General features: G+C 38.5%; 1 protein-coding gene across 2 annotated transcripts in view; it reads right to left on the bottom strand.

Moving 5' to 3' along the window:
* The window catches only part of gse1b (Gse1 coiled-coil protein b), a 170,534-nt gene extending 150,470 nt beyond the window's left edge, over positions 1 to 20,064 (bottom strand). For both annotated transcript variants that reach the window (XM_056765597.1, XM_056765598.1), the window contains exon 1: positions 17,738 to 20,064. In XM_056765597.1, coding sequence (XP_056621575.1) covers positions 17,738 to 19,891 — 2,154 coding nt within the window. In that variant the 5' untranslated portion in view covers positions 19,892 to 20,064. The remainder of the gene's footprint in view (positions 1 to 17,737) is intronic.
* Positions 20,065 to 22,138: the final 2,074 nt, after the last annotated feature.

Here is a 22,138-nt window from a genome sequence, read left to right as displayed (position 1 = left end):
CGTTTTTCTCATCATCACAGAGTCAATTAGAGGACTTATCACGGGTAGTAAGAGGGAGAGGAAGAGGGCGGAGAGGTAGGGGTGTTGGAGATGCAGGCAGGGCGAGGAGAAGCAGAGGACCTAACGTTACCCGGGAGGACCGCACAAGAGAGGATGTGAAAGCTAAGCAGTATTATAATATAACTTAAACCCAATTTGTGCAAATTATGATTGTAAACATGATTTCTAACTTGAAATGCACACGACCATGCAACAAGGACTTCTAGTACAATTACAAAGTGCTAAATATTTACAAGGAAAAACGCTGCTTCACTTGATGATCAGCTCATCTATAGCTAAAGCTATCAAACAAACAGTTCACTTATATTGCGGAAATTAGACAAACTTACCGGTCCAGCAGAAAGCTGGCAACTGCGGCGTCGCTTAGCAAACCTTTTCCTGCTTCAGTGTCTTCCATTTAGGAAAAGCCACACTGATCTTTATTCGGGTTTATTTCGCTTTTTGTCTCGACTTTGCCTTGCTGCATCGTATTTTCTCTTTTTTGACGAAACAGATTGACGCTCTCTCGTGTGGTCCGCCATTAGCGCAAATTTCACTTCTAACCCCAACAAAAGAACCGTTTCTATTTCTAATAAAAAACATGACGAGTGAATTTTGTTATTGTTCTTCCTCTTCTTCTGCTAATCCTTCTATGTAGTGGCGTGGCAAGCTGCCTCAAAACACAGCCGAAGAACTAGTCCCGTGCATCCTTCCTTTTACGAAACGTGCTCAGTTTGTCCGTGTAGTGCTACTATAGAAACATGGCTGTGCAATTTGATATATTAGATGTAAGGGTGTGCCCGCGGTGTATATACATAAAATGGCTCATTGTAAGATAATATAAACATTTAGCTTCATTTTGTAAGGCTTTTATTCACTACTCACAACATAGTTTTGTATTATATATTACATTTTGGTGAATAAATCCTTCAAATTCCTACACACTGTACCTTTAACAGTGCTAGACGTATTTGATATAAATGAATAGAAAACAAGATAGCCCTATGGTCAGAGATACCAAAGTTGCCCAGTTCTAGATCATCGATGGACACACCATGCGTCAACACAAGATCTAGTGTATGGCCTCTTAAATGTGTGGGGCCTTTGACCAACTGAATTAAATCAAAGGAGTCAATAAGGTTGGTAAAATCATTTGCACATAAATTTTCTGGACAACAAACATGGATGTTGAAGTCTCCCAAAATTATCACACCTCCCTGTGGTCTCCGAGCCGGTCCTGTCCGGCCTCCATGTGGTCTCCGAGCCAGCCTGCCCAAAGTTCCATCCTGAAGCCTGCACCTGGACTCAGCCTAAATATTTTTGGGGGAGACGCCATACCGGCCGCATGATCGGCCGGCACCCTCCAGGCCTCCCGAGCGGCTGGCACTATGCTGGCGTCCGGGTCGGCCGTATCCCTCAAGACCTCCCGAGCCACCGGCACCAGAGTGAGCCAACGGCACCAGAGGGGACCCCCGGCATCGGTGGAAACTTCCTGGAGACCCTCTGTACTCTCCCCTGTGTCCTGCACGGGTCTCCAGGACCCCCACCCCCCCCCCCCCCCATCTGTTGTTCTGCGCGAGGTCGCGCCTGTGTGGAGGGGGGTACTGTAACAATTCAGCCTGTCCCCTGCCTGTTTCCCACATGTTTTGCATTGTCAACTGTTCTCACCTGTCCCTCATTATTGCCAATTAGTCCCGCACCTGATTCTGTTTTCCCCTGTTTGCATTTGTATTTAAGCCCTGTATGTTTCTCAGTTCAGTGTCTGTTATTGTAATGTCAACATTGTATTGGCGTCCCCGATTTTCGTGTTCCCGGTTTTGTCTGTTTGGATTCATCTTTATAAAAACCTTTGGATTATACCTTTTGTGCAGTGCATTGTCAGTAATCCGTGGCTACCGGTGACAAACTGCAGTTGATTAAGTTTTGTATCCTTATTTTAAATCAGTGTGTTTTTTTTTTTTTTTTTAATTAAGACAGTGAAAAAGCAGTACACATGTATTATTTTTACATTATCCAGTTTCTTGTTAAAATGCTGCTGGACTGTTTTATGGACCCACTGTACCTGTTAGTAAAATCAAATGGTGAAATAAGATTTAGTAAAGCCCTACTTTGTCTTAACTAGTTTGTCACTCTTTGTTACTTCTGAACTGAAAGTGGAACACAACTACAGTATCCCTATACACTTGTCCACCAGCCAAGTCAGGCAGCAAAAAAGCTAAACTTATAGTCCATTAGTCCAGTCTCTGAAATTATGAAGAGAATAAAAACTTTTATGCAGCTTTTTCCCATTTTAAATGTATACAGTAGGCTAAACTCATCAAAAAGAGTAGAAAATTATTGGCTTCGTTGCCCTAAAATTTGATTGAGAGCAATTTCAAATTGAAACATACTTTTTTTATCATCGACTACTTTTTTACAGTGTAATTAAATATTTTGGTATATTATTAAAGGTGGAGGGGGTGCTGTGAGGGGCCTTGTGAGGGGCCAATGCATTTTGCCCAGGACCTACAAATGTTTAGAACCGGCCCTGACTATGGTGGATAAGCAGTGAGTTGCGTCATAGTAGAGGAAACGCACCCCAGAGCAGCCTGAAATGCCCAGCTGTCTAAGCAGGACAGGGTAGGGTATGCATGGGCAGGTGGCTGAGGGGCAAAGGACTGAGGCAGGGGGAACAAGATGGTAAAATTAGCATCTGACTCAGGGCTTTTTAACTTTTCCACTAACTGCAGAACAACAGCCAGCAGTTATGTGGTGAAGTAGTGTGATATACAGTACTCTCTGCAGGCTGATAGCTAAAAACATGGACATACAGGTTCTAGACTTGGGCCCGTAGTCACAAAACATCTCAAGGCTAAAAGTAGCTCCTAACTGATTTAGGAGAACCTCATAAAATACTGTGTCAGTCCTTTTTTTAGGACTCCTAAATGTTTGTGCTAAGAGTATTTCACAAAGCGTTTTAGTGCAAAAACTAGCTCCTTAACAGGTAAGACTATAGGAGTAGCGAAGAGGACTCCTAAGTCACTAAGACCAACTCACAATAATCCTAAAATGGCTATAACACTGGCAGAAAATACTTCAACATATACTTCAACCTATAAAATAATATATTGAATAATATAATACTTGAACCTATACTTAAAAGCGCTCATTTTCCTTCTTGGGCAACCAACCAATCACATTTTTCAAATGACTGTGTCATACCTAGCATTGGGGTCGGCCCTGCCTCCTCACAAGATGAAGGTTTTTGTCTTTTTCTCACACAGAGTTGCTATCAGATGGTCTCTGAATCACTCTTAATCTAAGACTCATACGTAGAAGTTTATTAACCAAATTAGGAGCTTTCTTAAAAGATTCTTAGAAGCTTTAAGAATATTGATAAAGCTTCTAAGATTCCTTTCAGAAAGCTCCTACTTTAGCATAAACAATTCTAACTAGGAATCATAGCCTAACAGTGAATCACGACAAATCTGAGAGCAACTCTGAGTGAGCAAAAACCTTCATCTTAGTGAGGAGGCGGGCTGCCCCATTACCAGGTATGACACGTTCTTTCGAAGACTGAGATTGGTTGTCCAAGAAAAAAAACAAGGCCCATATTCTTAAAGCTTCTAAGAATCTTCCAAGAAAGCTCCTAATTTATCTTAAAAACTTCTAGCCTAAAGTCAGTGGCAAACCTAGTTTTTTACTTGTATGCGAGCGTACGCGTACAACCGAAGGCACAGCTTTGCAATGTATACTACTTTTGACCCATACGCGTACACACTGCGTATCTCTCCGGGCCTACAGGGGTCAGATTTTCTTCAACTACATTTAATCAATGCTACCAGGACACGGTTGCCACCTGGTGGTTACTGCAAGAAACTAAATGTGCATGAGCAACCTGGGCGTGCTTTGTACACGACGTAACAAAATTCCAGCGGTGTGCATACTATTATGATGACGAAATTTGCGTCACGCTCACTGTACACTGTCCCTCGAATACGCTAAAAAGGGAACTGTACTCTGGGCTTTACAGTGATTCAGGACCAACTTTGAGGGCTCACAAGAAAACACAGGCCCTAGTTCAAAGTGGTGTTGGTTAACTAAAGAGGCGCTTCCACTTTTTGCATGGAGAGATGTGACTGGTGACGGAAGAACTGTAAAGTGACAAACAAAATTCACTTTGCAGTGAATTGAAGACAAACAGAATTAAGTTTTCAGTACATAACAGCAGGTTATTAATGAGTAGTAGAGTAGCCTAAACGTTTATTTATTTATTTTTTATTTATGTTGTTGAATATGGAGTCGACACCAGTGATGCCGGTAATGCGTTACTCTAATCTGACCACATTTTCCAGTAACGAGTAATCTAACGCGTTACGTTTTCCAAACCATTAATCAGATTAAAGTTATTTATCCAAGTCACTGTGCGTTACTATTTTTGTCATTTTCCTTAGTAAAAATATATATTTTTGCTTTCTTCTTGCGTCTCAGGGAGTGAAGTCACGTAGCATTATGCGACAAGTACAAAAAATACATTCAGATTAATTGCGGGGGGGTCGCGGGTGGATGATATCATATACAATATTAACAACATTTCTCTAAAAATATGAATGTGTTTTAAATGCATTTTTCATCATGCGCTAATTGGCAGTAATTTAAAAGAAATCCGCGGGTGGCGGCGGTGGAGGACGGTCTATTTTTTAAAGCAGAAATGGAGGCAAAACAGATCCGAGAGAAATGTAGAAAAAAGGTAGAATAGAAAAGTACCGTTTGGGAGCGTTTTAGCGAAGGATGAAGACAGTGCTAGAAAATTTACTGAGTAATTTAAATGACGATCGGGTACGGGTCGGGTGCGGATATCTATCTCAGAGAAAATTATACGTGCGGGCGGGTGGCGGGTGGATAATTTATTTGAAACAGCGGATGCGGGTGACAATTTAGCTTATCCGCGCATCTCTATCGGGCAGTATGTTGTAGAGGAAATGCTGCCCTTAAACACGGTTGACTCGCTCTCATTTGTGCGTTTTACACTTGTTTCTTTAAACCCCTCCTTGCTGCTCTAATGCTGTGAACAACAGGTTCAATGTTCATTAAACATGTTAAAAAGAAATTAATAGTTACATTTATAAATAATGTAGATAATAAATACTATGTTTTGCCATTATTAAAGTGTTAACAGTTAAATATGTCAGGTCAAGAAAGACTGATTTAACTGATAAAGTAAGGTGTAATCTAATTTAGTTACTTTTAAAATCCAGTAATCTGTACAGTAACTAAATTAATTTTTAGAGGTATAATCAGTTATCAGTAATCAGATTACTTCTTCAAAGTAACTGTGGCAACACTGGTCCACACACATTAATTGTTTTATTAACTTACTGTCATCCATTATATGCAACTCATTTCTTCTAGAGGTGGACCGATATTGGATTTTGCAGATAATGATAACTAAGGTGAGCCGTACCTGCCCGACAACGATTAATAACTGATGTATTTTCAATGTTTCTGAATCAAAACTTAACACTTTAAAATAGCAATGACGTTTATAACAACACTAAACAGTATCGCCTTAACCATGAAACTGCATTGTACTTTTAAATAAAGAGATGAGTCTCTGATCGTTTTACTGCACGTTTTGCCCAAAACACAGCCATGACTCATTAAGAGAATAGGGACAACCCTTTTTAGACCATCCGCTCTGACCGTTTTCTATTTAATTTGCTAGACAGTCCACCATTTAACCCTAGACAACATCCCAAATAATAAATCCACAAGCCCAGATGGCTACCCAACCAAATTTTATAAACACTTTTGAGAAATATTGTCTCCTTTATATTTAAGGATACTCTCCAAAATAGTACATACTGGTATAATTCCAAAACATATGACCTCAGCACTAAGATCCTAATAAATGAAACCTAATAAATGGCCCCTGCAGTGCTCCAGCTATCGACCACTGTCTCTTATAAATTCAGATTTAAAGATTATTAGTAAAGCATTAAACATGCATCTAAATACCGTCATTCCCACAATTATTTATCAGGATCACACTGGATAGACATGCTAAAGATAATATGCAAAGATTATTTGATATGATACAACTAGCTAATGATACAACTTCCATATATTGCCCAGCTCTACCATGTATAGTTGCTTCACTAGATGCCCAAAAGGCTTTTGTTAAACTGGCCTTTTCTTTTTGCCACCCTTTAAAAATTTGGGCTTGGAGAATATTCCTGCAACTGGATCAAGCTATTATATAAATCCCAAAGCGCATCTGTAGTAACTAATGGTCTCACTTCCAAACCATTTCAGCTTTTACAAGGCACAAGATAGGGCAGTCCACTTTCCCCATAGTTATTTGCCTTATATATACAGGCCTTGGCAGCATTAATTTGACAAAATAACATAATAACAGGAATACAGACAAAAATGTATCATCACAAAATAAGTCTTTATGCAGATGATGTTTTACTCTTTATTTCAAACCTGTCCAGTTCACTTCCGGCTATTCATAATGTAATAAATGCTTATAGCAAGGTTTCTAGTTACTCCATAAACTGGTCCAAATCAGAAATTCTCCCTTTGTCATTGCATAAACGTGACTGAATGATTTCTCAATTGAACAACCTTTTTAACGCGAACAACCCATCCCATTTCATCCCATTACTGAAGAAAATCAAAGATAACCTAGTAAAATTGAATAATCTTCCCATTTCTATGATGGACATAATTTTTGGAATCTCCCCCTGCAGCTTGTTTTCGACTCTTAACACAACTGTCAACAAATTCTACTGGAAAGAAAAGAAATCAAGGATTAAACTTATTACCTTACAGAAACCTTAACATCTTGGAGGGCTAAATGCCCCACATATACTTCCTAGCAACACAATTACAGTACATTCAATATTGGTCTTGTGACTCAGTCATTAATTCGAGAAACATCACTAAAAAAGATCATTTTTATCGATAACAGCATAAAGAAACATAACTGTTTAAAATATCTTACTATCAGAACGACGTTGTCAACTTTGCGGAAAACTACCAGTCATTATCAGCTGACGTTTTCAGCATCTTAACTGACAGCATTATGGAAAAACACCATGTTCACTATTACCAGAAAACCTTTTCTCTTTCCGAAAATGAAAGAAAATAACTTCAGAAGAAATATAATATCAGAGAAAATAAATACTATCAATATAAACATTTAAAGGAAGCTATTAAAAATAAATGTAATATTATTACATCTTCTTGGAAAAAATTAAGATGTTCAAAAGAAAATATTTCAGAATTGCACTTAAGAATATTTTAAGAAATTTCTTATATTCTCTTAAACACCAACTTCTCTCAGGACCCGAAGTGGGACAATCACATTGTGAAAAGGGCTCAGCAAAGGTTGTACTTTCTCTGCCAGCTGAACAAGTTTGACCTACCACATGGTTCAGCCATCATTGAATCTGTCCTTTGTTCATCTTTTATTGTCTGGTTCAGTTTAGCTACCAAAGCAGAGATTGGGAGACTACAGCAGGCAGTCAGGACGGCTGAGAAAATCCTTTATTCCCCCGTCCAACCTCCAGGACCTTTACACCTCCAGAGTGAGAAAACGGAAGAGTAAGGCACAAAACGTGTTTTTCCTCAGGTTATATTGAGTCTGAATAATTAGTCATATCTATAAAAACAGAAAACATGCTCTCTATGACTGAATGGACAAACACATGTATCATAACAACGTGCCATTGTATTTATAAGCGACAATAGACCGGACAAACGGGTCATATCTATAAACTAACTGAAAACATGCTCTCTATAAGTGAATGCTCTCTATAAGTTTTTATTTACAGTGGCCAATGGTGTTGGATATATATTTGCAATGAATCGCTCAGTCCAAACATGACGGTGGCCACCATAGTACAAAAAGATGTCATTCTCATGTCCACCCAGGGAAGAGATATTTAAGAGGCATTAGAAAGACTGTAGAAAGAGTGATGTCTTATTTATTACATAGAATGAAAGGTATGAAGATAAAAGTCAGGCAGGAGCTATAGGACCTGTGTTAATATTATAAAGTCTTTCCAGCAGAGATGCGTTAGGACCTGTGGTACTAAGGCTTTTTGCAGACATACTCATAGATATCTCTGGAGATACTTAGAGAGTCGTTGGAGAGAAATATGCATTACAATCACCCCTGATGAGGGTGCTTTGATTCTGATCAGTATGTGAGTAAAATGTTTTTTTTCTGTTTGTTAGAACCAAGATACTGTATGTTGTTGTTGTAATATTAGCTGTGTGATGGATCAGTTTTGAGCGTCATTGTTTATCTGCAACAGCTTTAATATTGTACTCGTCCAGATACTGGAGAGAGAGAGCGAGAGCTCGTTGGCGCTATAACTGTAAGAGAGAGCGTGTTTTACTCTCTTACTCAATGATGAATAAACGTACGTTTAATCCGCGGGTCACATGACTTCCGAACTGTAGAGTATGATCTGTACAGATCACGGATCATCCACTATACCGCAGGGGAGAGGAAACGTGCGTTTTGGAGTTGTTTGTCCCTGCTGTACAAAACATGTTGGCGAATTCAATGTACGTAAGGCCGCTCTGTTTGTAGATCTAAATAGCTTATTCTAAGGCATTAGAAACATAACAGTTCATTATGTTAGATCTTTATCAACTCTGAAGAAATAGTTCTGTATATTATATTGCATTTCTGTCAATAGATCATCATAAAAACCCTGTATTGTACCTTTAAAGTACACAGGACAAATGCTTCATATCCAAAAAAACTGAAAACATGATCTCTATAAATGAAACAACAAACTTAAAGTGCACAGGACAGCCTTGTTTTAATGGACTTTACCTGAAGTCTTCTGCAAATTCCGTTGAAAAAAAAGCCTAATCCACAGCGTCTTCAGCTGCTAAAATGTCGGGAGTAAATGAAGACTTACAGTATGTTCGGTCTTGCGACCAACAACAAAACACAGTGTGCTTTTACAAAACATTCTTGTACCTCACTGTAAGTAGTCCAGCATAAAAACAATGGCTGAGAGTGTACAAATCTTAGATGGCAGAGACAGCAGAGTCCCTCAGTCATGCACTGCAAAACATGTGTTTTTGTATTACAAATATCTAAACATTCTGAAATCCAGATGCACTTTCTTGAGAAGACAAGTGACCTAAGAAATTAAGTCTCTTTTTGTAGAAAAAACAAGACAAAAAATGCTTAGTAAGAATATCATTTTTAGCAGTGTACTTAATCGATGTGACGTCAGTTTACTGAGAGAATGCCAACCACTCGTTCAAGAGGACTGTTGATGTTTATTGAGGATTTAAAGAAATGAGTGGCTGGATTTCTTTCATTCTAGGGTGGTTCTGTGCACACACTCCTGACACACAGTTATGTTCAATCAACATTTAAAATTGAACTTTCTGGATTAGGGCCCCTTTATATTCTTATTGCATTATACTTTATCTCTTTTTACTTTTTATTTTATTTCTTTTAAACAAATGTCCTATTATGTTTCTGTTGCTATGTCTGTATCTCTGCACTCAATAAAATGAAGTGTCGCTGCTGTTAGTTTTCCTTAACACATCCTTGTTCACAGGACATAAAGAATGCAAGTTACTTAATTAACATGAATTCTGTCAGCTTTACTTAACAAGTGTTTGACTGGTCAACTTAACATTGTTGAGTAGAATGCAAAACCCTATAATATTGGACCTATTGTTACTATTTCTAACTACATACACCTCATGTGTCCCCATGCATGCTATTTGCCATGTTCTGTCAGTAGTTGTAGTGTATCGAAAGGGAGGGGTGGAGTGAGCGGTTGGTTGCAATTTGCAACCTTGCCACTAGATTTCACTGACTGGACCTTTAAGATTTACATTTATACAAAGTACAAACTATTAACATGCTTCTATTGAATGTGTAAACGTACTTGGCAATAAAGCTCTTTCTATTGTTTCTGGATTTGGTAATCTATTAAAACTTAACCCTCCTCTCCCACACTGTGAAAAAATGTTCGGTATTTTTATGGAAAAATACAGGCAGATGTGGTTGCCAGGAAAATTCCGTAAAAATACAGGAAAAGCATGTAAACAGCTTTGCAGTTTAAAACTGCAGTTTAAAAACTTCAAGCTGTGTATGAACTTAATACATTTAATCTTTTATATTAAGAGCATTTCTTTATATAAAATGCAAACATGGACCTATTGCATAAAAGGGAAAACATTACATTTACTTATTTTATTTCTTTACCTCATTGCTTGAACTTGACTTAAACACTCACTCCACTCTTCAGCATAGTGGTGACCCACAAAACATTTAATGTCAGAAAACACAAGAGAAAAGAAAACATCTGTAGTTTTTTACGGAAATATACCAGCAACTGGGGTTGTCAGTAAACTACAGTCAAACTACAGGAACATCCTGTTTAATTCGTCCAATAAATTCACAGAGGAAAACATGAGACACATCCACTATTCATCTTGGAAACATGTCAGAATACTGAAGACAATCATCACTTCTGGTTCACAGGGACTTCATCATAACATCCATGACTTCATGTTTTATTGTTGTTTAAAGTCACCAGTATTGTGATCAGTGTTTGCTTTAGTTGGCCTCTAACATCCTTCTTTCGAATGCAATGACTGTGTTTTAGAAACATATATTTCATAGCAAATAACGTCAAAAGAAAGTTAGTAAAGGTTCTTAAATTTCCTTTACAGACTTTTTTTATATGCTGTTGTGTTGATTTTCGTTAGGTTCAATAGTTGAACTGAACATACATGGGTGATCTACATTTACTGCAACTGACTCTGACTCAGAAATCAAGCATCAGCGTATGAATCTCAACAGTGTTGACCAACAAATGAAAATCTTCATGCCGCAATGCATGCTGGGAGTCATGGATGAGTTTTGTACTTTGATGGTACCCAGAATGCATTGCGTTTATCCTAAGAGGTTTTTTTGGTTGTCACCATTGTTGAGACAAACAGGTTTGTTCGTGATGTCTGCTAGTCCATGTGCTGTAATGGCCTTAAGAGTATAATTAATTGTAATACAGTTACATAAAAGAGAGTGAAAAGAATCACATTAAATCAGTGCTTAAACTCTAAAACAGGCCAATAGACAAGGAGAAAGTCTGCAAATGTCCGGCATCTTTTAGCACTGGGACGGCTCCATATATCCGTTTCAAACCATCTCCAAATCCAGCGTTATATCCACAGTTTATATAACATTCATCACCCAAATGCAATGAACAAACAAACACCAGGTGCCGGATTCACAAAACATTCTTAAGAAAAAATTTCTTAACTGCTATGTTTTCTCTTAAATTCTAATTTAAAAAAAGTAAAAGATGTTATGTATTCCCGAAAAAAATTATCTTAGAAAAAAATTAAGAAGAATCCAAATTCTCGAAACAAAAGCTGTCGGAAATATTATCTTTAAAATTAAGATAGCCTCCCGGTTGTCTTAATTCTCCAAAGGAATAATGTTTAATACGTGTATTTGGCTGTTTCACATGTGATGGGTATTATATTGAGCCAGAATTATAATTTGACTTTTACTTCCCATTAAGGAATATTTATTTTGATATAATAATAAGGTCAAGCTCACTTTAGCTTTCTTTATTATAGTGCTTTTAGTATTATTGTGGGACAATGTGACTCGAAACGGAGAGGGTCACAAGTCTTATGTCGTATTAACATACAAAAGGTTTTTAATAAGTATATTTTTTAACATTTGCTATCATAGGCTGCTAGCTAACATGCAATCGTAAATGCCGTTTAACACATCGCATGGTAATACATATAGGCTACATAAGAATCCGAAGTGCGTGTTACACACATTGAGTTTATTGTATACAGTAGATAAACATCTACAGTTAACGCACGAGCAAGCAAGTTAAATCATAATATTTTATTCTTACGACAAAAATGAAGATGTTCTTATCAAAAATATTTGAGAATGTTTTAAGAAATGTTTGAGAATTGCACTTACAAACATTTTTACGAACTTCCTAAAATGTATCTTACAAAAGCTCTTATATTTTGTCTTAAGAACATTTTTGTGAATGTTTGCTCTCTCTCTCCTGCTTACAAGTGAAAGTGACGTCTGCACATGCTCCTTCTCCTGCTCTCCTGTGGCCATGCCGCGTGCTTTTTCGGGAGAATTGTCCAATAAGGGACTAAGAAAAGTTGTGACAAAACAGTTATAAAAAACTTTCTGGAACCTGTATGATCACTGGGGGGCTGAATCGAGCACAGAAATACAATGTTAAACGCTCAACACGTTTTTTGACAAGTTGACCATGTAAAGCATGAGAAGACAGTTTAACATTGTTTAGAAGTCAGAATGCATGAAACACTTTTGTTCCACATTCTAGTGCAGATTGAACACATAAATCACACCAAAATAGAGAGATAAAAATATGGATAAATATTAATAATTTTAATTAAGAAACAAACCAGTAGGCCTAAGAATCAAGAAGGTAATCATGTTAAATTCATTATTTAGTATTATTCAATCACTAAACATGTACACAAATGTATGGTTTCACTTTAGAATACATTGCCACCCCCTTTTGGGTTTGGCAAAAAGGTAAGTTATATACACCTGGTTAGCAAATGTATGAGTAAGATATGGGATAATTTTCATCTTGAGGTTAAATATTCCTTAAAGTAAAGCTACACAGTGCTGTAAAAACATGCGTCTACAGCTTCAACAACAGCCGCGGGAACTTATTTTCAGCAGGGGGTGCTGTGATTATTATAATTTTTTGCCAGGGCAGAAGTTATGACTTCTGTGAGCCGCCATGGGTGAGCTGCTTAGTTTAATGTTAATAAATAACAGAGGCAAAAATTTGTTGCTGCCGAGAATAAAGAAAGATGACTGTGTGATTATGGGATACAACATAAAAACAAACACATAAATGCATTTTATATGTATGCCTATAGCCAAAGCACAATCTGTTGTATGAAACATCAACCTATAATAAACCATGGGCAAACCAGTCACGCGATTTAACACAACGGTGCACGGTGACAGCACATAGAAATCAACCAGGAACGTTACACAGTCTGCCTATACACCTATTAGCCACACTCTCAAATCTTACATTACTGCTGGCCTGCATGCAAACTCCGAAAGTGTCATTTCTTTCTGGTTTGACGCTGATGAAGTCCTGCATGAGGTCATTATTGTTCAGTTTTCCGAAAAATCTGAAATTTGCGCCATTTGGACAAGACCGCTCGTGACACTTGACCTTCACTAACGCCGTGATCTCATGAGACACTTGTGTTGTCATTGTAACAGTAACGTTGTTAAAAAAAATGAATATTAGTGAATAGACACATTAAGAAAATGTATTATATATATTTTTGATAAAACAGTTTAATTTACGGAGTGTCTATTTACACAGAGTACAAATAGCCCTCCCAAGGCAGCAATGCTTTTCACACCAGTGGCGATCGGTTCCCCCTTTTCAGGGGAAGCAGGAATTTAAATCCTGCTTAGGCCCAAAACCTATGTTCATCACGCATCATGTCAAAATACATGCCTGCTGCAGACGCGTCCAAAGGGGTAATGATATAAGAGATTCTCACGTTCAGAAGATTTATTTCTGATTACACATTAGTCTAAGCTAGTATCAAGTAAACGCGAGCGTCTCTTATATTAAAAACTCTTTCAACACGTCTGCAGCTGGCACGTACTTTGACATGATGTGCCATGCAAATGACGGGCTAAACACATTACTACCTTCCCTGAAGTGGGGGCACCCATCGGCACTGTTTTACACTAACCGAAAATAACTCAGTTTTTCTTTGAATTTAGTAGAAACAGGAGTTAGATGCTATTGATACTTATAAATTGTAGCAGATAATGTTACTATTTGCACCTCAGTATTATTGTGCATTAAACATTATGCAATAATAAAAATTCAGATAATTATATTTACAAAAATTATTAACATCATGGCAACTTAAAGATATTAAAGCTCTACACCCCTAACCTTCCCTTAAACCGAAAATTTATGAATAAAAATACATTTTTAAGTCTTAAATCAATTTTATTGAAAACAAATGTCTTTATGATCTGTAATGTGATAGAAAAAGGTAAAAGAGCGTATTCAGCAAGAGCTGGATTTGAACCTAGGTCTCATGTGCCACGCTATACAGACTTCACACCTTACTCCACAGGATAAGTTGTTTAAAATATTGACATTTTTACACTTTCTCTATTCCAATCACATATTGGTGGCCGGACCTAGTGCAAATAGTATCTGCCTTTATATTTATTATTTTTACACCTTTTCTGTTTTTCTTCGCTTGGCGTCCGGGTGTGTTACAGCACCCGCAGCACCCCCTCTTCCCGCAGCTATGGCTTCAACAATGAACCTTATTATCATGCACCTTTTAACTATTCATTATAGGTCATATTTATTATTGTAATTTGTATTATAATTATTCATTTTTCTAGGAGAACAAACGTGGCACAAAATAGTAAGTATGTTTTAATCTATATCTACAGTATATATAATTATAAATTATTGAAATTAGTTTTTAAATAATATAAATTTGTAATCAGATATTGTCCTTTCAAATAATACCATGCATAACTAAATGAAACACCCAGTGATAGTGCCCAGGGTGTCCTGTTCAACATTGACCCTGAGACAAACCTTAAACCACAAAGCTACCTTCACCACAATTTACAGCTCTTCAAAGAGTTTTGATGTCTCCCACCATCAGCTCTTCCTGACTCATGTGTGGAACATTCACAGAGGGATCCTGACGTGTAATCTGTCAAACATCAATCATGAATCCTTTTTTAGCTTGCACACAAGATACCGCTGTGCTGCCTTTTTCAGAATGCTGACTTATGCACATAAATGTTTGGGGTTCAGTTTAAGCTCTATTGTACTCTCACAGACAAACGTACAGTATGTGCTCTGTGTGAATAGTTTTCCTGGTAAATAGTGCTGGTGGTTTTAGCTGTAATGTAAACATGATAAAAAGTGTCGTTTATATACACTTAACAATCATAAGAATGTATTAAGCGCCTTGATTTTGCTTCAAAGCTACATTATTTAAGTTTAAAATATGGTCTTGACATGCACATTGTGTGTTGGGGTCAATTCAGTCAATTCAGAGTACTCATTTGTTTTGGTGTATTAGGAGTTTTTTTAACATTTATGATTTTACATATATTTTAGATTTTATAGATTTCCAACACGAAAATGTCGCCATAACCATAAAAACGTAATCCAACTTCTGTAATGACCAAAAAAAATTATCTAGTAAATTGACACAACCAAGATGAATCCTATTATGGCAAACACTGCAGTGTTGCAATGAATCAATATGTTTTTTTCTTTTCAAACTTGTATCATACATGTATTATGAGATCATGCGAATACCTGCCCACCAGGCCCAACAAAATAAAAATAAACAAGGATGTAAAAATAATAGTAAACTTTTTTGACTTGCAGTCTAGGAGGAGAAAAATATGAAAACGAAATAATATTAAATAATATGGCTTAAGATAAAACATAGTTACAGTTCTTAGTTCTGCTTGGCCAATAGCCGTTTTATATAAAATAAAGCACAGCTATGACTGCTGCACCCAGAGCCATCGAAGGAGAGAGTTATTAGTTCCACTGGGATGCTAAAGTAACTGTGTCATGGAGGGTACATTACAATTAGTTACCATAACACTTCACTAGCTATCATAACCTATCATATTTCAACACTGAACAACACAGTTATTAATGCAACTTGTTAAACACAACATTGCTGAACACAAAGGAAGATATTTGGAATAATGTCAGTAACCAAACAGATCTCATCCCCCATTGACTCCCATAGTATTTATTTTCTCTACTTTGGCAGTAAATGGAGGATTGAGATCTGTTTGGTTACTGACATTCCTCCAAATATCTTTAATATTTAGCAGAACAAAGAAATTTATACAGGTTAGGAACAACTAAACAGTGATTAAATGATGACAGAATTTTCATATTGGGGCTGAACTATATATTTAATTTATTTATTTAATAATAATAAACCACACACACCTCCATCAAACTGGTCTTTTATTATTAGGACATTTATGAAGGAAAATCTTTGTATGTTCTGTGTGCGATTATAAGACCATTTTCGGTTTGTCTTTCTTTACTGTTTTTTTTCTATGAAGATCTGGCAATACTGTCACTTTAGTAAAGGGCTTGTGACTATCCCAAGATTTTTTATGCGTCTGTAATGGCTGGATATTTTTCAATAAACATTAAGAATAAAGTAAGTAATCTGCAATCTCTGTCAGTGTTTTAATGTTAGATATAAGTTTCATTAATAATACTGCTGCATTATGTTGCCGCCAATAGCCCTGTGGTTAGTGCGCCAAAATATAGTGCCAGTCCACTTGTGGCCCGACCCGAGTTCCATTACTGTCTCGAGTGGCCTTTGCTGATCCCATTCCCTTGTCTCTATCCAATGCTTTCCTGTCTGTTCTCCATTGTTCCATCACATTAAAGGCAAAAAGCCCCTAAGATAAAAAAAATGCTGTGGTTATGTCATTTTATTTACCTCTGGAAATTTTAATCTACATAAATGCATATTTTCTAAATTAAAATTGTATGGTACCATATTTGTGTTATGGAAGTCAGCTTCCTTTATCAAAGGCCACAGCCTTCTAATTGGTACACAGCTCCACTTAGCGTCATGCCAGACAATGAATGACAATTCATGATAGCCTCTCATACCTTTATGGCTTTGTACTTGTTAAACTTTGTAGTTAGCAACGTCACACATTAATTTACACATTTGATTCAAATCGTAGTGAACTGTGTTCCAGGAAATTTTATTAAAACAGGCAGAAGGTTAAATGAACGCAAAAAATTACATGTGGCAGACGCCTTTATCTAAAGTGAATTATACCACGCTTGTTTCTGAGAATGTGCAAGCCCTGGGTTTGAACCCATGACCTCAGCATTGCTGGTGGCATCCTCTTACCACTGAGCTACAGGAGAGCCACCAAAACATAGTCTGCTTCGACAGAGTACATAATGTTATACTCACAATTGCTCGAAAAGGAAATAAAGAAAATCCAATAGCATTGGTGTAATTGTATTCATTGGTGTGAATATGGCTAATCTCACATACAACATTGCACAAAGGCCCATTGAAAACCACAAGCCACACTAGAGCCAATTTCATAATCAAAACACCCTGTTCGGTGCCTCTTGGACATGAAAAACATACACACATGCAATGAGACAAACAAAAGCTTGATTTGGCTTGAGCTCTACTGAAGAATGGTTTAAACCCACACTTACAAGAACACAGTCATCTGCAAAATGTTTATTTCTTTAATGCGACAGGCTCCAGAATGAATCTACCCCCTGCCTGCTCTAGCCGCCCAGCTCACTAGAATCCACAACAGCCTGTCATATAACTCCAATTTCAGCATTTGGCAGTCACTCGTCAATCCATCAGATAAACCTTTGCATGTTGAAACAGAAACACCCCTTACCTAAGCTGGCCTAATAAACTGTGCTAACTAAGACACTTAAAAATTCTAGAAGTCCACCAAGTCGTACTTTGGATCTCTGCTAAATTCTAATGAGGGTTAAACATGCAAAGATGCGTGAAACCAGACTTACTCTGAAAACATTTCTCAGCATTTTGATAAAAGTGGTGTGACCAAAAATATTCTTACCTTGTGTTTTAATACTGCAGTCCCGCCAAGTGTCTTTATCTTGTTTCCAGCCAGAACCGTAGACTTACATTCCAAACAGGAGCCAATGGTTAGCTGCTTTCCACTGTCAATAACCAGCATCTGACTGACCCTCGGAGCATATAGGAAAACAGGTAGGCGAGCAACACTCACCCCTTTCAGCCCAAGAGTCCTCTTCTTCTCTTTCCTGCAGAAGAAGCAGACAAAGGTGTTGCAGCTATACTGGCGTGACCAGGGGCTGCTGGGTGTGCCTGTTCCAGAGCCCTGACTCTCATGTTGGGTCCACTGGCCCAGCAGATCATGATAACACAGCACGCAAGCTGACACAAGGCCTGTAGCATCAGCCGGGCGGGCACGAGGGGCTGGTGGGTGTATAGTTAGGAAGGGAAAGAAAGGTTCTCTCTCCCCGCAACGGCCTGGAGGGTTAACATGAAGCTGATACTCTATTCCTCCAGAGAGGTCCTCCCCACACAAGTAACAGATGGAGGTGTGGCTTGAGGTTGTTCTAACTGACTGACAAGGGGTTGACAGGGTTCCGCAAGAGGCTGATGCCAAGACTTCTCCTCTGCCCATGGCCAGGTGGTATCTCCCAAGGAAGGTGCTGACTGATGTAATAAGCTCCTCCCTCAGACAGAGGCAATAGTCTGCCCAGACGTCTTCTAAGATTCTGTGACACACAATACAACAGTGTACCTGTCCATTAAGCATGCTCTGAGCATTTGGTGGGCATGGTAACAGGTTTATGAAAGGGAAGTACATGGCTCTGCAGGCATTACTTGAACGGGCATACACAACCTTGATCTCTCGCCCGCAGTCCTGCCCACATAAGTAGCAAGCTTCACTTAGATTACGTTGCATGGAGAGAAGTGGATGGACTTTGGGTAGCCCGTCCTCAGATTCTTCCATGACTGGTGGAGTGAGGGGAGAGGCAACACTAGCACTGAGGGGGACTACATATAGTCTCTGATGCACAGGTACATCTGCCACATCAAACTTCTGCCACTGCTGAGTGAGTGAGGAGTGACAGCTAGAACAAACAAGTGTATACCCTCCAGGACTGAGTGGCACAGCGCCAGGTGGAGGGGTGCGGAGACAGAGAAAAGGAAAGAATGGGTCACATGAAGCTCGCTCCTGCTTTTGTACAAACACCCTAAAGTGGCCTCCTGCTGAAAGCCTGCTTCCACAAATGTAGCAGACGCATTCGTCAGCAAAATCACCGAAGTGGTGTTTGGCTGCTCGACTCCTCTCAGCATTAAGGCGAGATGATGCCGCGCACTCTCTCTCATCGCTCTGTGCGAAGTTGATCTCCCATCTGTTGCATGCTTCCGAAACACCAGCGGACGCGTGCATCCAATCGTTATTGCAGCTAACTATTGCGTTATCTGGGGCTGTTGTGCTCATGGAAGGGATGTCATGCTGATGTGGGATCATAGTTACTGATAAGCACGAAGTGTGAGAGATAAACTTAGTCGCACGCCGGTCTGATTTGGGCACATCATGTGCTGCGTTCGGTCTGACGGGACAGCCCACTGATTCGGGACTGCTCTTAATACTCACTGCGTTTTTTCTGTCGCCGTCCTTTGCCGCATTGCCGGAATTGTTATTATTCATAACACGTCCCGAAAAATCAAAGTCCTGCTCGGACAGATTGTCATTATCCGAGAACGAGAAGTCCGAATCGTTAGCATCAAAGTTACCGACGCTTATTCTGCGCTCCAGATCATAGGATATGCTCCGTGAGTCGCACTGGTACGGTCTTTTAAGCCAGTACATGCGTTTCTCCATGGGTGTCTTGTTGCGCTGAAATGAGTTCCACTGTTCGCGCAAAAAGCAATGGCACACGGCGCACACCAGCGCGTCTCCGTCCGGACCGATTTCTAGTGCGCCTGGGGCCGGATCCTGGCCTTGCAGGAAAGGGAAAAATGGACCATCCTTTTCTCTCTGGTATTTCGCCTGTAAGCTCAACTCCTTTCCCGGGGTAACCGGGCTTCCGCAGACGAAGCAATGGATGAGAAACATTCCGTTGCGGTCCGGTCTACACACGCTTACGGGCAAAGAGCTCTCCGACCCCTGCTGACCCGCAGCCGTGAGCCGCTGCTGCACTTTGGAGATCGATCTGAGGTCGGGATCGCTCATAGTTCCGTGGGTAATGTCTTAAAAATCACAGAAAGCATAGTTTCATAACCAGCTCTGTGCGTTGGCTCACATATGTAACGCATCGATCAAGCGGTGAAAATGTCACAAACTTAATCAAAGTCCTTCGCTTCTCTTTCCAAAGTGCGCAAATGCCAATGAAATCTCACCGAGACGCCGTCTGGAGTTACATCCTTTGTGAAATTCTGCGTACGATAGCACAAGTTCTTGTTTGAGTTGCTCGGCGAACTTTCCTGTTGTCTGTCCGTCGGCACAGTGTGGCTGTGAGGGGCGAGTGAAGAGCGCCATCACCGCCACCACAAACACAACTGCTGGATTTCTACTACTAGTCCACAGCTATTCAATCATTGCATTAGAGTAGCGAACAAAACAGCTTTTTCTGTTGAATTTTGTGAAAGCACGGTGTCGAGTTCGTGTTTCGAAAGGGGAGCTGCTTAGTCTGCATAATTGGCATCAAGTTCTTGCTGCATTGCTTGGTTGCAAACATTTCGAACAACTTCACATTCTATTATTGTGCACTGCAATGCAAAACATTAGGGGTGGGGAATGAGGTCTGATATAATCGTTTTAATGCAAACAAATATTACCTGGGGAAATCTTTTAACGTGTCAGATTATATCATTTAAGATGTACTTGCTTGTAGGCTAAATGTATCACACAGAATAATCCAAATGCCTGGAGTTGCAAACGAAAAGACTTTATACCCAATTTTAAAAAACTCCAGTCAAAAATAACAATACCTTACATTTACATACTGTAGTGTGTCTTACCTTTACTAAATGTGACACACCTTCGAATCACTGTTTTTTTGAATTAATGACAACATTTAAAGCTCAAACCAGAAGGAAGGATCTAAACAACCCAAATTAAAATGATTATAGAACTATCATAATAATAATGAGCCACATGTACATACATTACCAAATAAAACATCTTTGTTTTTTAAGAATAATGATTTGTTATAGAGCTTTTAGTCAGCTTGATAAACCGAATATGTCTTGTTATTGATCCTAAACGATACCTTTGTGTTCCAACTTGTTAATAAGCAAAGTTAATCATAGTTGCGTTTGGAAACTCGTATGTCCTTGTGAAGACAACACAACTGCAACATTCAACTTAATGTAGAATAGGGAGAAAGAAATTAATAAAATCTATAACAAATAAACTTGATATGAAAAATGTTCAATAATAATAAAACCTAAGAAAATAATGAATTAAATACAACACTAAATGTATATCTCAATTCAGAATTTTTACATCTAATGAAAAAACACTCACAACAAGGTTGCTTTAAGAAAATTCAGATCCTACAATCTATCATTCCCTCCTCTTGATCATATTAGAGAACATTTGATCACATATGATTAGGAATCGAAGTTGATTAAAATCAAGCAAACTCTCAAAATCATAAATCTTTCACATCTCTTTCAAAGGATTGATTGAAAGCATTTCATGTGCCCTATAAAACGGACAGGGTATGTTCTGTTTCATACTCAATCAGTTAAGAGGATATGTCTAGACTTAGGTTTGCTTTCTTACCATCATTGAATATCTTACAAACAAACAAACAATTTCAAAGTAATGTAAAAGAGCAAAGATGATAAACACTTCATGACAATTGTAAAAATGCTTACATTTGTCAAGCATTTTTCATTTTCATTTTATGAACAATTATGTTCATTTTGATCAAAGACCAAAAGAAATATAGCCGAGTACACAGTTTACTTCAATTTGACTTTTCAATGTGGTGTATAGCTTGCCCTGTCATAAATTTCTGATCTTCTCATTATGACCTTAATTTCTCGAAACAGCTCAGTTTTGTAATGTAAACATCCTTGCAGAGTTAAGGAAGTCTTGATAGCTTTGTCTCGCAGCAGACTAGTCTCGAGGTTACAACAATCGTCTCATCCCATCTGCAGGTGGTTGTCGCCATGCTGCATCCTTTATTGAATCTCTCTGTAAATTCCAGAATTCCAGAAAAGCAGTATCTCTTATTTTAGAAAACAAATTTAGTCAACCAACTGTGTTGGAATTGTACCTAATTAATTGAAGGAAACCTCTGCCTAGAACTCTGTCTAGAGTTCACTCTATCTTTGTCTAACTTTGTCCTAACTAGAAACACATTGAGCAGGTGGTACTATCAGTGGCGGCTGGTGAAATTTTTGTGTGGTGGGCCTTTGGCACACTGGCACAGCAAACAATTATGGCAAGCAACAAAGTTAAAGAACA

The sequence above is a fragment of the Triplophysa dalaica genome, chromosome 14 (assembly GCF_015846415.1).
Source record: "Triplophysa dalaica isolate WHDGS20190420 chromosome 14, ASM1584641v1, whole genome shotgun sequence".
Taxonomy (NCBI): domain Eukaryota; kingdom Metazoa; phylum Chordata; class Actinopteri; order Cypriniformes; family Nemacheilidae; genus Triplophysa; species Triplophysa dalaica.
This window is presented reverse-complemented; position numbering and strand designations above follow the sequence as displayed.